The 14,733-nt window shown below is 41.9% G+C and overlaps 1 protein-coding gene across 2 annotated transcripts; it reads left to right on the forward strand.

The window, feature by feature from the left end:
• The first annotated feature begins 5,468 nt into the window (after nucleotides 1–5,468).
• Nucleotides 5,469–8,772, forward strand: LOC135933990 (G patch domain-containing protein 1 homolog). Of its 2 annotated transcripts, XM_065475475.1 has the most exons (6): nucleotides 5,469–5,588; nucleotides 5,681–5,901; nucleotides 5,966–6,181; nucleotides 6,311–6,497; nucleotides 6,556–6,698; nucleotides 8,539–8,629. In XM_065475475.1, the coding sequence occupies exons 1-5, from the start codon at nucleotides 5,531–5,533 to the stop codon at nucleotides 6,573–6,575; spliced, it is 702 nt and encodes a 233-aa protein (XP_065331547.1). In that variant the 5' UTR covers nucleotides 5,469–5,530; the 3' UTR covers nucleotides 6,576–6,698; nucleotides 8,539–8,629. The 2 variants fall into 2 exon arrangements, with proteins under 2 accessions (XP_065331547.1, XP_065331548.1); XM_065475476.1 differs by lacking the exons at nucleotides 6,311–6,497; nucleotides 6,556–6,698 and adding an exon at nucleotides 8,686–8,772.
• Nucleotides 8,773–14,733: the final 5,961 nt, after the last annotated feature.

Genomic DNA, 14,733 nt, shown 5'->3' on the forward strand with positions numbered 1-14,733 from the left:
CTTCAGATTTTTTGCTCTTATACATGGGAGGAAAATGCATTTTTTTTTTCGGTAAAGTTCTTTATACCTTAGACTGTAATTTTGTTAAACACACGAAAATTATCTATAGCAGTCTTTTGAAGCATATATTTTCAAATATCCGCCGTTTTCTACTTTTATAAGTATTAAAATTGAGAGACGGTCAAATATTATCTGGTCGCGGGATTAAACCTAATTAATCATCGCAGTAATTATTTTCAAAGAGTCTTTAATTTCCTTATGTTTTCAGGAGGACAACTACGGATACGTGGTGAGCATTGCATTGACCAGAAAACCATGACATTTTGATAAAAACACCGTTCATCTAGGTACCTCTCCCTGCTTTTCGCAACAACACCGATCGACCCATGGTATGTTGTGAAAAATGCGGCTACGTGATCATGAATTTCGGTTCACGCAAGTAAGCTAATAAGCAAAATGAATTACGTTGCTTCACTCGCGCATGCTAACTTCAACTAATTTTTATTGCAGCTGAATAGAAGCAACGAGATGCATGCGACCTGTCATATTTTTAATGGCAGGCCGCGTCTGAAATTTGAACCGAGCACGCGGACTAGAAAAACTTGACAATAACTGAAAAGTATTTTATATTTACGCACGGGAGCGGAAAGCTTCTTTGTTCGCATTATCAACGATGTTAAGTGTAGCTCTCGAAGTTAATTGTAATTAATTTGACGCCCTAGGTTGATGGTAAGTAAAAGCACCTGTTGCTGGCCGCGCACGTGTTGCTTTTATTGTATTGACTCGGCCCCCACCCCTGTACGCAGAGTCGCGACTCACTCTTCGGTCTGATCTGCCCCGACGCGCGCGCCGCCAGCAGACACGCACATGCAACGCGTACCAAGTCTGAAACATATAATTTTATTTGATGTTTATTCTCAATCACAAAATTTACAATTAATAGCAGATAAACGACTTGTCAGAGTGTAAACAAAAAGTGATTAAGGGCACCCCACTCCTGACGATACAACATGTTAGTAATTTACTGAAAGTGGATTGATACTGAGCAGAAATTCAAAATTATTTGTATTGCAGGAAGAACATTTTCGAATTTTCTCTGTAACATTTCCAGCGCTTGACCGCATTATCTTATCAGATTTCCATTCCTCGTTATCGAGATGTGTCCATTTTAGCGTATGTAACCTTTAAGGGCAACATTTTGCTGTGAAACAAAATATTATTTCAAGTAAGGAGACATTTCTAACTGTGCAGCCACTTTACTCGAAAATTTGCATTGCTCATTAGGTCGATTTTGGCCTCAACTGAATCCTAAAAGACGAGTTCATGCATTGCCAACCAGTATCAATGCAGCGTATCAATCCTCTTTGCTAGAATTGTATATTTATGTTCATTGCATTTGGTGTTTGATGGGAAAAACTGTTCATTCCGGCGCATTAGTACCACAAATCGGTCCGGCTGACGTCAATGCTTGAGAGATAATTGAGAGTACGGTCTAATTACACTTGCACCACGTGTCGTATTAAAAACGACTTGACTGACAAATCGATTTTAAGATTATACACAGCGCTCGGTCAAAACTGGAGAAAAATGAAAAATAGGAGGAGCGCGCGATCGTTGGCCTTGTTACAGTTTAAGGGAGGGGTATGCAGGAAAATGCAACCCAAAAGAGAGGTGCCATATACACACACACACACTACATATATAGCATTCTATGTATATTTGTATTTTCTGGTGGAGAACGCACGGAAAGGGAAATGAAAACTTGCCAATAATAGACATAAGGAAGGGCAATATTGCAGGTCAAGTTTTTGTAAATTTATGCATGTTAATAAAATTTTTATTGAAAACACACCACCACTCTTTTGTGTCTTTTTAAAAATTACAACCCAATCATTTTGAATTTTCTACGTAGTTTCTAGATTCTTGTGGTCATCAAAATTGGTCATTTGTCAATATCAACTCGCATTTTTCCTGTTTGACAACGGTTTACACAAACAATTCTGCATTTTTTGTCTTTATTGAAATTTTGTTGCTTGGGATTTGGGTCTGCAACGCAAGAAGCACCCACTAATCAAGTTCGGATTTTTTTTCTTAAAATTTAAAGTTTCTTTTCTATATTGCAAAAGATTATGAACATGTTTGCAGACATAATGTAAATCTGACGAATAAATATGCAGGAAATGTTGAAAACCAGAGCACTAGAGGGAACTTCTGTTGGAGCAAAGAGTTTTATAAACAAACCACTGAAAGCACGTGGCTCGCATGCTTTCGAGACGCGAACGCAAAGGCCGATCGATAGCCAGCGTGTTGGCCCGCCGGCCTGCAGATGGCAGCAATTACCGGCAATTACGTTTTTTTGTTTGCAAAACCTTCTACTGATTTTACACTTTTTGTCAAGCGAAACAAACGATTTTAGTCAGACATACACTTTTTTGATCATGTAAATATCGAGTTTGCGTCGAAATTGCGAATAAAATATCACTTAATTAAAGAACTATTAGACCGAGATTTCGAACTAAAATTAATAAAAAAAAAAAACAAGGAAATGAAATTGATCATTGATAAAGGTGTAATTGTGAAACACCAACATTTCAAAAAGTACAAAACTATTAAAAGATTATTTTTATTTCTAACTTTCAAACTGAGAAATATTGGCAAAAAACATGCCTGCGTGTGTGATTTTGGAGGGTGGATGGAGTGGCGTCGGTAAATTCGCTAAAAATTGCTGCTCTGGACCGATCTCAGGGTGGGGTACCCCGAAAAAGGTCATCAGGTTAAATGCGTAGGTAGTGCTCGTTGAGACGAATCGTGTGAGACGTCGTGACTTGAAATCCATCAACCCGTCGAATTTAAACAAAAAGAAAACGATTTTGGCCTGTGCACTTTTGTTGAGTTGGAAAAAGAAATTTAATTTTGCTTTGGGCGCCATGCCAAGCACCGCAACATCTGTTTCCAGACCTTCGTGTGCGGTGGAACAGCCATAATCGCAATCTGGGTCGCCGTGCGGGAAAATTGGCGAATTTTCAAAGACCTGAGACAAAAATGAAGTGAAAGATTGCTTGCTATCATGTGACTAATATTTTTTAATATTTTATGCGCTCACTCAATTTTTGTAAACACAAAATTACCATGCACATTTCTGTCGTTTCTGTTGTAGCAGCTAAGCGAGAACCAGCCGATAAATTATCAGGGCAAATTTTTCTTTTGGCATTTTCAGAAGGGAGATATGCATCTACACGGCAACCTTGGAAAAATTGAGCTATTTTCTAATTTTCATGCAGAGAGTATAATCAGGTAAAGGTAAAAAGGATCTCTCTTTCTGAAAATACGGCGATCGCAACTTGTTTCCAAAAGTTTTTCATTTTTAATAAGAACAATCTGAAACATTGGCGGGACAAATCAATCAATGAATCTACGACGGAGTTTTTGTTCCGTTTTTGCTACGTTTAAATTATTGAATACAATTTTTAGCAATTGCGAATCTGCTAAACAACCAAGCGCACGTGAGGGCTGCTCGTTCTACTAATTGCAAATGAGTTGTGCATTGCACACAATTTATCTCGGTGCATTCTTGGTTTTTTGCGTTCAAAATTCTTATATATGTAAACACCCTCATTGTCAGCCCCACGAATCACGATGCGAATAAATAACCTGCAATTTATTCGAGTGGAAAGGGTGTGATTTGCAACGATAATTATTTGTAGGCCAGCAGCGTCACTAAAGAAAAATTTTCCTTTGAAATATCTCTGCCGTGTTAGTTTTTTTTTTTTTATAAAGCAGCAGGCGATTTGCTAAATTCAGCTGATGCTTATTTGCTACGGGCGGCCTGCTCTCATTGACACCGCTCGCTGAATGCTCACTTTACAGCGAGCTGTTTACTGCGATGAGGCGTACCTTTTCGTGCTGTGCACTTGACCCTCTGACACACATATTTTACGCCTCACTTTAAATAATAAATAAATTACTAAACAAAATTGAATTTCTCGGAAGAAAATATTTGTCGATGTCGATCAAAAAGACCGCAGCAGCAGCAGCAGGGCTACATTTGTTTGCAATCCTTGAATCGTCCTGAATTATCATTAATTAATTAATTATGCCTTACTCGCCAGGACAAATTGAAAAGAGCAATTTGATTATTTAAATAGCGAATAAAAATCATTTTTGGCAAGGGAGAGTGACAAAACGTTTTTCTTTCATTTAAATTTGAGGTCTAGGCGCCACTTGCTCCTAAAAATAATTGAAACGAATTATTTAATGCAAAATTAAAAATTAGTTTTAGATAATGAAGACGCGAATTTATTTGCCATTCTCTCAACAGCCTCTGATAATTGCATTTCAATCAATTGTGCGGCACGAGTAAAAAAGCTTTGATGACGCGCGGCGGAGGCAAAAGGGAAAAAGTCGGTATTCTGCTCGCCGTCGGTCGACGGTCGACACGCTGACAATTCCGCCTCAATGAGCGTGCGGCTTCTCTTGCCCCCGCTTCCAGCCTTGAAAATATAATATGCCACCTGCGCCGCAAAGATGTCGAACCGGTTGCCTAGTCTCAAAAAGAGTGAACGTGCCGTTTGTTCCTGATGGAATCTTGGAATCCTCTCGCTCTTTCCTCCGGTCATATCAACAATTAATATTTATGAGATGCGCCTCAAACAAATTAGTGAGAGAAAGAAAGCTGTCGTGGATATTTTTAATACTTTGCCGGTAATTTTTAATTTAACTTGTGCAGCACACGCCAACTCTCGGTTTGCTTCCTCTCTTTATATGTAAAAATTCGGACGGTTTACTATCTTTTTTGAGCATGAAGACGCATAAATTCCTTTCCTTTTGTTCAATTGTTCAAGTGCTTCTAATTATCTTCATAACCAAAATACCTTTAAATCAATATTTGGGTTAATTTTTTCGTATTTTAATTTTCGACTCATATTTTTTAAAAAAAATTCGATTTGCAGCAAAAAATTGACACAATCCGGCGAATTCAAATAAAAAAGTGTATTTATTTATAACAATTAAAAACAAACTTTAGCATTGCAGAGAAAAATTGCATTAAAACTACCAATAAAAAGATGAGCACTGCGAGGTGCTGTTAACAAAGGAAAAGATTTGCCGTTTTTAAACTCAAAATCTGCCAGAAACCACGAATTCGCGGGAATTTAATACTTAAAATGTCATCCTTGCCGCGCTGCCGCTCACCAGCCAATCACACGGCATCAAATAGGGGGCAGGTCACATGGCAGGCCGTTAACGGTTTGCAGATAAAAAACCGGTAATTTTGGTAATAGATTATGTTCTAAACAATCAGATAAAATCATAAATATAATTAAATTAATGCAGTTCATTTAAAAAAATAAAACCCTCAATTAAATTAGTTCAACAAGTTAGATTGATCTGTGAGTTTAAATGGAAAATTTATAAAAACCGGTTCAAACAGCGGTTAAAAATCACCGCCACCGGAGAAACTAAACAATAAACACGGCGGAATCGACCGGGCTGGTTTTGGAGTCGAAATATGTAGACAGGATTTTGGGCCAAAATGGGCACGACGGAGGCGTACACCTTCTACGGCACGCAGCTCGAGGAGCTGACCGAGGGTGAGCACTCGATTTAAGGGTCGAAATGCGCCAGTCGGAATTATTTTGGGCCATTTGTCGGTGGGCGCGATTTGTAATGTTACCATTTTCAGACGAGTTGTGGGCGAAGAAGCCCGTGCCTGTGGAGGAGCAGGTGGCGACGGACAAGCAGGGCCGGCGGCGCTTCCACGGCGCCTTCACCGGCGGCTTCTCGGCAGGTTACTTCAACACGGTGGGCTCCGAGGAGGGCTGGACGCCGGCCACCTTCCGCAGCACCAGGGCCGAAAAGGAGGCCAAGCGCCTGCAGCGTCCCGAGGACTTCATGGACGACGAGGTGCAGAAAATCCCTTTTTGCAGAAATCCCTTAGCCTGCTAACCCTGAGCGCGTCCATCCACAGGACCAGGAGGTGTTCGGAATCGCTCCGAAGGTGCTCAGGGCGCGCCAGGAGTACAAGAAGGCCACGATCGGCGGACACGGCTCCACGTCGCTCGAGGGCCTCCTGCGGCCCGTCAGGGACACGGTCGGAGTCTTGCTGCTAAGGCGCATGGGCTGGCGCCCTGGCCAGGGCGTCGGACCGCGCCAGACGGCTGCCGAGAAGCGCCGCCGACGCCAGGTACGCACCTTTTGTACGACAATTCTAGCACAGTTGTTCCAAATTGACTCTTCGGGGACATTTTTATTAAAATTTGAGGGAAATCGACCTACGTGGTTCAAAATCCCCTTTTTTATAATAAAACTTCAGGTTGCTGGTCGTGCTGAGGAAGAAGAGGAGCCTGAGGACGACCTGGAGGGTGTGACGTTCGCCCCTGACGGTGGCCCCGAAGACCAACACGTACGGCATGGGCTACGTCGGACTGGCCACGCCCTTCTCGCTGTTCGAGCCGCCCAAGCCGGTCATGAACGCAGCCGTCGGTGGCGTCCGCGGCCAGGTTTATACCCTGTGTTTTTGGTTTTAAGGTGGATTTTTCAACTGTTTTTTGTCTGCAGGCATTCGTTGGTGCGTTTGAGCGCGAGGACGACGACATCTACGCCGCGGACGACACGAGCCGCTACGACTTTTTCCTCGAGAGCGCCAACGACCCAACGAGAGCCGCAAGAGACGCAACGACGAGAAAAGGGCAGAAATTGAGGTTTGTTTGACAGACGCACTCCTAATGCCAGGCTTGAGCATTCGCTCTTGCCGGCTCACAATCATTCTCAATAGCGAATTACAAAGTTTCCAAATGTATTCCTTAGATGGCGAAACTAGAGAGGGGACCAGGGACAGGGATTACGGGATTCCCGTCCCGTCCCTGAGGGACGGGACGTATTTTGAATTTCGGGACGGGACAGGGACAGACTGCAGCGGGACGAGGGACAGTTTTATCGGCAGCAATGGCAGCATTAAAATTAAAATGATTCCCAGTTTGTCAGTTTGAGAAGGAAAGGAAGCAATCAGAGTTCGCCAATTTTGCAATACGCAAAAATGCACCACTGGTTTTTTGCGCAAAAAAAGCAGCTGGAAAACGCTAGTTTTGGTTTTATACAAATTTTTCCGAATTTAACCTCAAGAAAGTTAAATATTCCTTGCCAAAAAGTCAATATTTTGGACAATGTTGAATGGAGAGTTAAAGTTTTTGGTATCTTTGTGACCAGTACAGCGTTCGCAAGAACCCGCATTTTTACAGAAAAATCCCACTGCATTGCACAAACTGTTTTATGGGTTTTTATCTATTTTTTTCCAAAATACATGCATTTTTTTTGAAAATAACAAACTCACATAATGGATGGCCAAAAAATGGGATTTTTAAAATTCAGTAAAAATGCCACTGGTTTCCACAAAAGACAGACAATTGTAACATAAACCGCAATTTTCCAAAATTTCCGACCTTTTTTATCGCAAAATGTGACCTTTTAGGGTTAAAGTAAAAGAAATGTAGAAAACTCAAAACTGGTGGGTTTTTTAACTTTTTTGTGCGCATAAAATCCAGTGGTGCATTTTAGCGCATTGCAAAATTGGCGAACTCTGAACCACTGGCTTTTATACAGATTTTGTAAAATCCCTATATTTGGTCATCCATCGTGAGAATATTTTATCTACTACAAAAAATGCACGTGATTCTGACAAATGCGCAAAATTGCAGGAAAAAAAGCAAAACATTTTTTTGTAATGCGTTGGCTTCTTCCGAAAAAATTCAGGTTTTTGGGAACCGTGGAAGCAATTAATTTCCCTGGTCGTGGAAAATGGCGCAACTTTCAACAAACGAACGCGAATTTCCTTGTTGCAAGAAAAGGGCAACAATCAATTGACCAGCCCGTTGGCTCGCATTGTTCAGCGGCCCTCTCAGGAGTGTGAAAGCAATGGGAGGTATTTGAGCAGTTGCGAGATCTAATACTGGCTGCTCAATGCGTCAGAGATGGCAAAAAGTGGTTAGTTTAGTCACTCGACGAAATGCTCAAATTGCTCAACGGGCTGGTAGAAAGCGCCACTTGCTGGTTTGCACCTTTGCAGCACGCGTGATTTGGCTTCACGGGACGAATGTCTAGAGTTTCAAAAAAAGTCCTCGGTGCGGAGGCAATTGGCCCTTCAGTGGGCTGGCTCCCTGAAATGTGCGGCCTGGTGCGCCCATTCAATCCGTTCGCGGTGTTATTCCGCACCAGGGTTTCAGCATTCGTGCCAGTGCTGTGCGCGCCCTTCCCGGTCCTCCGGTCCTCGGACATGGATAAAAAAGCAAAAAGGGAGGGGGCGGGACTGAACAGGGACAAGGTTTAGAGCTAACAGGGACGGGAAAGGGACGAACCCAAAAAACAAAAATGGGACAGGGACGGGATTATTTTCTCTGGGACGGGACAGGGACGGGACCAAAAACCCGTCCCGGGTCCCCTCTCTAGGCGAAACATAACAGTCACACGAGAAATTAAACGAGTGATCACAATTACTCGTTACAAGATTTTTTCGCATTTTTTCAAATTTTCCTATTGTCCTTTCAGGTGGTACCGTGACGACCGCGAGAAATTTCTGCCAGTGGACGCTAGTAAGCGACTCTCCCTGTTGGCGCCAGGTCTCTTAAGAATTTCAAAGGTGCGTTTTACCCTGATCCTGAATTACCACTATTAATTTTTTTAAATTAAATTCAGGTTCGACTGGAGGGCCGTGGAAAGTGTCTGTTCAGGGTGCCGGTGGTGCTGTCGGCCCAGGTCCAGTCCCAGGTCGACGCTAGAAAGGTTTGAAAATTTTTTAAAACCAATTTTCCGCTCTCGAAGTAATCAAAACCCGGTGTTGTATAAAATAGAGCTTTTTGAAACAAAAATTTATAAATCGACCCTGAAAAAATATTTTTTTGCAGACACCCGTTGCGTGAGGAGGTCGCTGACCTGACGAGGGTTGGCGTTGATTTGCAGAAGCAGGAGGTGGGAGGTGCGAAATAAATTATACCCTGGGCAGCGACTCGCAGGTGGAGCAGCAGCACCGCCACTCCAACTCGTCCACCGAGACGTCACCTTCTAGCGTTGAACGGCCTTAAGTCGCGCTGTAGTGAGTTTTATATTAAAAATTCTACTGATTAAAATTACGCACGACATTAAAATGCTCAATCTGATTTTAAACTGTGTGAGTTTCTTGCTTGCAACAAGTGAAACCTACATTATTCACTGTAAAATGATAACAATTATCCAAAATTTAATTATTATTGTTTATTATTGTTATTATCTATTCTTGCCAAAGTCATAACATAGGACACAAAAAAATATAAAAATTACAGCAAGAAATGGCATACAATAAAAAATGTGACCGAAAAAATGGCAAAAAATGATCTAAAAAACCACCAATTTCAAAAATGGAATTCAGAAATAGGCAAATGATTTGCTCGGAAACGAAATTAATTTGCATTTTGTGAACAAAGGTAATCGATGTTCTACCCAAATCATGGATAAATTTGCTTCAATGCATATGTCTTGCCTATTCTAGGTAAAAAACTACCAAAATCTGGATTAAATTACATTTTACGCCACTCTTCGTATTTTTACGCTTTTTTAAAAATATGCATTTCAGGTGGACCCTGTGAGCATCCACCTGGTGCTTCGGATGCTGCAACGCGCGGCGCGTGTTTGCGGTGCCGGTCGCCACGCACACGCCTCCGTGTCGACGGTGCCGTTGCCCGCCAAGTTCCACGCTGTGGCGGCGACTCGCGAGCTGCCGTCGGACATGCCGAAACTACGGCCGCGCTGCAGGGCTCGGACAGCGGCATCTCCATCGAGTGCCGCTACCTCGCTGCCCCGACGGCTGAACCTGAACCTGGGCTGCTCCGTCCTGACCGCCAGGGGTGACGACGTCGACGTCAGCATCCCCCTCGAGCGGTAAGGGTAAGCCTTTCGGTTTGACTCTAAATTTTTGTCACATTTTTCGTGCGACTCAGGTGGTTGCACGGCGCCATTACGCGCGTCGTGGCTGAACTGCGACTGCACCCTGAGGGCAGCTACCTCGTCAGGAACGGCGACAAACTCCGTTTAAGGCAATTATTTAATCAGTGAACACCGGCCTCCATTATTCGGGCGAGATGCTGGCCAAAAACAGCGCCCTCTGGTCCGGCGGAAACCCAAACGACGTCAAAAAAGGGCAAAACCGTGTGCGTCCACGTCAAGAACCAGGCCGACGAGCAGCAGAGGGACTAGCGCTGCTCCGACACCCACCGCTTCATTTGCCAACTGCCTCTCAATCCTGTTATTAAAATAAATGTTTTATTTGTTTAAATAATCTACAAGATGCGTGTATTATTTTTTTCTCTAACACTTAATTATTTATTTGCTCTGAAAGCAGGCCAAGTGCTGTAGTAAAATTAATTAAATTCGCTGATTAGATAAATAAAAAAAATTATTCCGTGTCTCGCCGGTTGCATAGTTGCGACTTTTGCAGGCGCACGGCAGCGGGGTCAAAGTGGACGGCATCTGCACCCCAACGGCACCCTCGAGCGGCCGCCACCCTTCCTCCGACACGACCTCCACAGGTGCCGCGCTTCAACCACCTCGGCAGCTCTGTTAAAGTACAAAAAATGTGCCTTTTTCGGATTTGGGAGTTTTTATTTCAGTTTTTCATTAAATTCGTCCTGGATTTGGTGGACCTGATGACAGGGTAGGCTCCGGCATTCTTGAAAATATCCTTGCGTCGCCGCCCCAGTTCGTCTGGACGCTCGACAAATTCCCTGCTCCTCACAAATTTGCGAGTGTGACGATGCTGTTGTAGTGCCTGCCAATAGGTGCTTCCACCTTTTCCAACCTGAGCACCTTCTTCCATTGCTGGATTTTCATTTTTTTAATCTTCCCCTCTGCGAGAAAACGTCAAACTCTCACGCTGCGAGCCCATCAAGTCACCAATAATTGTGCTCGATACAATTTATTGGCCAGAAATGTTTAATTAATTTAATCTTGCGAGTGTTCTGATTGGAGTGTTAATTAACTGTCGTGTTTAACAGCGCTCGTCTTTTTTTATTTTGAGAACAGAAATTATGGAGATTTTTGTTGAGTGGTCCGGTGAAACGGGGTTTAATTGTTTGTGACCCTGCTGTCTTCTTGTTGCCATTTCGGTTGGCGCGTGAGTTGGCGCCGTGATATTATTTTTTTTCACGCTATCAGGTTGTGCGGCGGCAATTTTTTAAAAGCACTGCTTCCAGCATTTTTTTAGGCCATCAGAGAGGAAAATTTTAATTAAAAAATTAAATCCGATCGTGAAGCAAAAAAATTATGTTTAAAAATTTTGAGATACTGTTTGCAGTTTGAAAATAATTAATTACTCTTGTATTATTTGATTGTTTTTAATTTTGATAGCCCAAAACAATGTGCGAATTCTAAAATCCGATGTTTAATATTGCTGTTTTATTCTCTAAATTAAAAACGCAGTGAAATTATGCCAGGATAATGCGTGTCTATTGTAGATTCAGTTGTGTGCGATGCGACTCGCTTTAATTTTGATAAGGCGTGCGTGTCGCTGTTAAGTTCACACACTCGCAAAACACCGCAATTACAGTCACAGGCCAAAAATGGTTCGAAATGCTTTAATCGTCCTCGATTATCATTATTTAATTATTTTTCAGCGCCTGACATCACAAATTAACAAGTGGCTTTTCCATTGCCCTTATGTTATATCCTTAAGGAGAAAGTGCAAAAATCATGCTTTTTAAACTCCAAAATACGATTTTTTCGTCAATATTTTCAAAATTTATTTCACCTCGGTGCAGATTTTCCCGGGTAAATTTCGCCTTGCCAGCTGAGCTTATCATTACATTAATTTAATAAAAAAAAAATTCAAAATCGTTGGTTCTGTTTTCTTTGTAGAGAAGTGGTTTTTCGTTTTATTTTTTGTATTACTACCGATTGCCGGCAGCCAAATCTCTGTTGCATGACTAAAATTGAAATAAGGGTAAAGAGCCGATACGGAATTCATCTGCGATCGTTTTAAGAGTATAAACACGCACCGATCGGATCAAAATCCTTGCAGAAGATGGATTTTGAACTTTAAAAAACCTGAATTTTGGTAATATTTTTAATTAAGCCACGATTATTAACCTGTCCTCTTCTAATTTCTAATTGACGAACGACGATGGCGAACCGAGTTTGAGATTTTTTCCGCTGATGGGCGAATTACGGCGATTTTTTGAAAAATTGGAAAAATTTGCTTGCGCTCTTTCGGCACGAAATGAGCAGCGTAAATGCGCGCCGCCGACCTCCTGGCCTATTTCATTAAATTTCGGCGCTTGATTAACACCGGGGGAGATGAAACAATTTCAAATCTCGGGTTTTTTCATTGGGACTTTGCTAAAATTAATTTTTTTTCTGTCTTTTTCGGTTTTTAACTTGGGAGAGACGCGCATAACGTGCACTCTGAGTGCGTTCTTCGGGAGCAAATTTTTCTCCCTGGGATGGAGTCCCGCTCCCGAAACAAATGTTTCCTGTTACCGGAATTTCCTGGTGCCCTTACCAAATATTTTCCCCGGGAATTCCCGCTCCCGACTTTTATTTCCCGATACTTGCCACTCCCGTTTTCTTATTTCCCGCCAAAAATTTTAAATGCGAAAGGAGACACCATGTGCGTTGATAACTTTATTTTTAGCTCGCATATTTACAAATACAAAAATGCTCTTTTATTGTTCCGTGTTGAAGTTGAAAATTAAACTTTTGGTTGATAAAAAAATTCACGGACGCAATTTTTACTGGGCCACGTTAAATACTAAGTTTTAAATAAAATTCAATTTTTCTGTAGAAATGCAGAGATTACTAAAACAAAACCTAAAAAACTGCATTTTATTTAGATCAAGAACTTTTCTCCCGACTATTTTAAGTTGCGAGAATCATCACACGTCAATGAAAGAAGATTCTGATAAATTTTAAGTAAAGTGAATAGTGAGTGACAAAAAATAAACATTACAGCTTGAACTCTGCAAATTTAAATTAGGACAGTTAATAAAGTTATCAAACCGTGAAAAATGTATAATATTCAAAACATTCCTAACAATTTTTTTTAATCATTTTAGGAAAATTAAAAGCGAGTTGTGAATATGAATTTTGACTAGGTTCCCGGGAATTCCCGCTCCCGGCTAAACTTTCCCGCTCCCGTCCCGACCCTGGCTCCCTTCTAAAAATTTCGGTCCTGGCGCCGGGAATTCCCGAGACATTCCCGTCCCGGCGAACGCACTGTGGACTTTAATATCTTATACCATGTGGAATATCACAAACAGCTTTTCATTTATTTGCAAATTCTTTATCTGCTGCGCAATTGCAGGGGGCTCGTTAGCATCAGCAGCGCGGGATGAAAATGGAAAAACGAGCACTTGGAGCCTCGTTGAATTTATTAAAGTATTGCTTCCGCCGTCTATATACCTGCGTGATTGAGAACTATTTGTAGGTTGCTGTGTATCCGTGAATTCAGGAAAATGCAGATGTTACCTGGCCGAAGCAGCATGTACTACTTACTATACCCTAACTTAAATTTTGAGACGGCCGAGAATTGGAAATTTGGACACCGATTGAAGATCGACTGAACACCCAAATTTGTCGATGTGTCAGACCGTTTTAAAAGTTAAATTCGACGAGTTTCACAACATTTTGATATAAATCCAGTTCTTTGATTGATCGTTTTATTCCAACGGGAAATGGAAACGCGTCTAGAATGCTCCGAAATATTCGAGCCGGCAAATACTCACTGACCGGCACTAATAATGAAATTCTATTTCAACTTTGCTGCATCTATATTGCTAATTGCTATAAGCTGCGCGGTAAGTGGCGAACGAGCGGACGAGAGCGAGCATAGCCGCGTTCTCACGCCGACCGCCAGCGAGCAGGAAAATTAGCCTTTTTTCTCGCCAAATGGCTACTCGTGTCGAGCTGTCTGAGTCTGAAGAGCGCCTTGTTGAGAAAATCACAATCGCAATGTTCGGACTCTCTATTATATAAAGCGCTCGGTCAAAGGTTCACTCGCTTGCGAAATGTTTGATTAATTAAATGTTCAAGTGGCGAGTGGGGGCAACGCATTTTTAAATCCTCGTCAGTCGTCACTTGAAATTCTCGTGGATCAATCGCATCTCCTGGCAAGCGCAGATAAAGAATTTTAGGTGTACACCACGGTTGTCGAGCAGGAAAATGCGAGTGGAAATTGACAAATGGCCAATTTTGATGACTACGTAGCTCTACTGTCCTCTCAAAAGAAACTTAAGTAAATTCAAAATGATCGTGTTGTAATTTTTCAAAAATATATCCACATAAAATAGTGAAATGATTCTGACGAGATGGGCGAGACTTACTATGTGTATTGGCACTCTGATTAATTCACTCACCTGACTAATCATGAGAAATCTTGAGCGGCACACCACTCGCAAAGAGAAATGAATTGTAGGTTCATTTGCGGAGCAGAATATGAGCAGCCGTCTCCGCTCTTTTTTCTTGCATTCAGAATTTTGGTAAAATGAGCTCATGAATGCCATAAAATGCAGCAAAAACACGACGGAATAAATATTGCCGCGTCTCGATTACTTCTTGTTAGCTGACAATGAGGAACAAAAGGTCCAGGTTAGCAGGCAGGAAATATGGAACTCGACTGAGTGTGTTGTCACGCAATTTTTGACAACGACGACCCACTTATGCGGCTGCGTCTCCATTAGTATTATATATATATCGTTTGAAGTTTCTCACGCGGAATAA

This window comes from Cloeon dipterum, chromosome 1, assembly GCF_949628265.1.
Source record: "Cloeon dipterum chromosome 1, ieCloDipt1.1, whole genome shotgun sequence".
Classification (NCBI taxonomy): Eukaryota; Metazoa; Arthropoda; class Insecta; order Ephemeroptera; family Baetidae; genus Cloeon; species Cloeon dipterum.

What these genes read in the sequence shown, in the direction of transcription:
- LOC135933990 (XM_065475475.1), top strand. Translation starts at nt 5,531, where the DNA reads ATGGGCACGACGGAGGCGTACACCTTCTACGGCACGCAGCTCGAGGAG. An exon ending in AGGACTTCATGGACGACGAG is followed by an intron (nt 5,902 to 5,965) that starts GTGCAGAAAATC and finishes GTCCATCCACAG; the next exon opens with GACCAGGAGGTGTTCGGAAT. An exon ending in AGAAGCGCCGCCGACGCCAG is followed by an intron (nt 6,182 to 6,310) that starts GTACGCACCTTT and finishes ATAAAACTTCAG; the next exon opens with GTTGCTGGTCGTGCTGAGGA.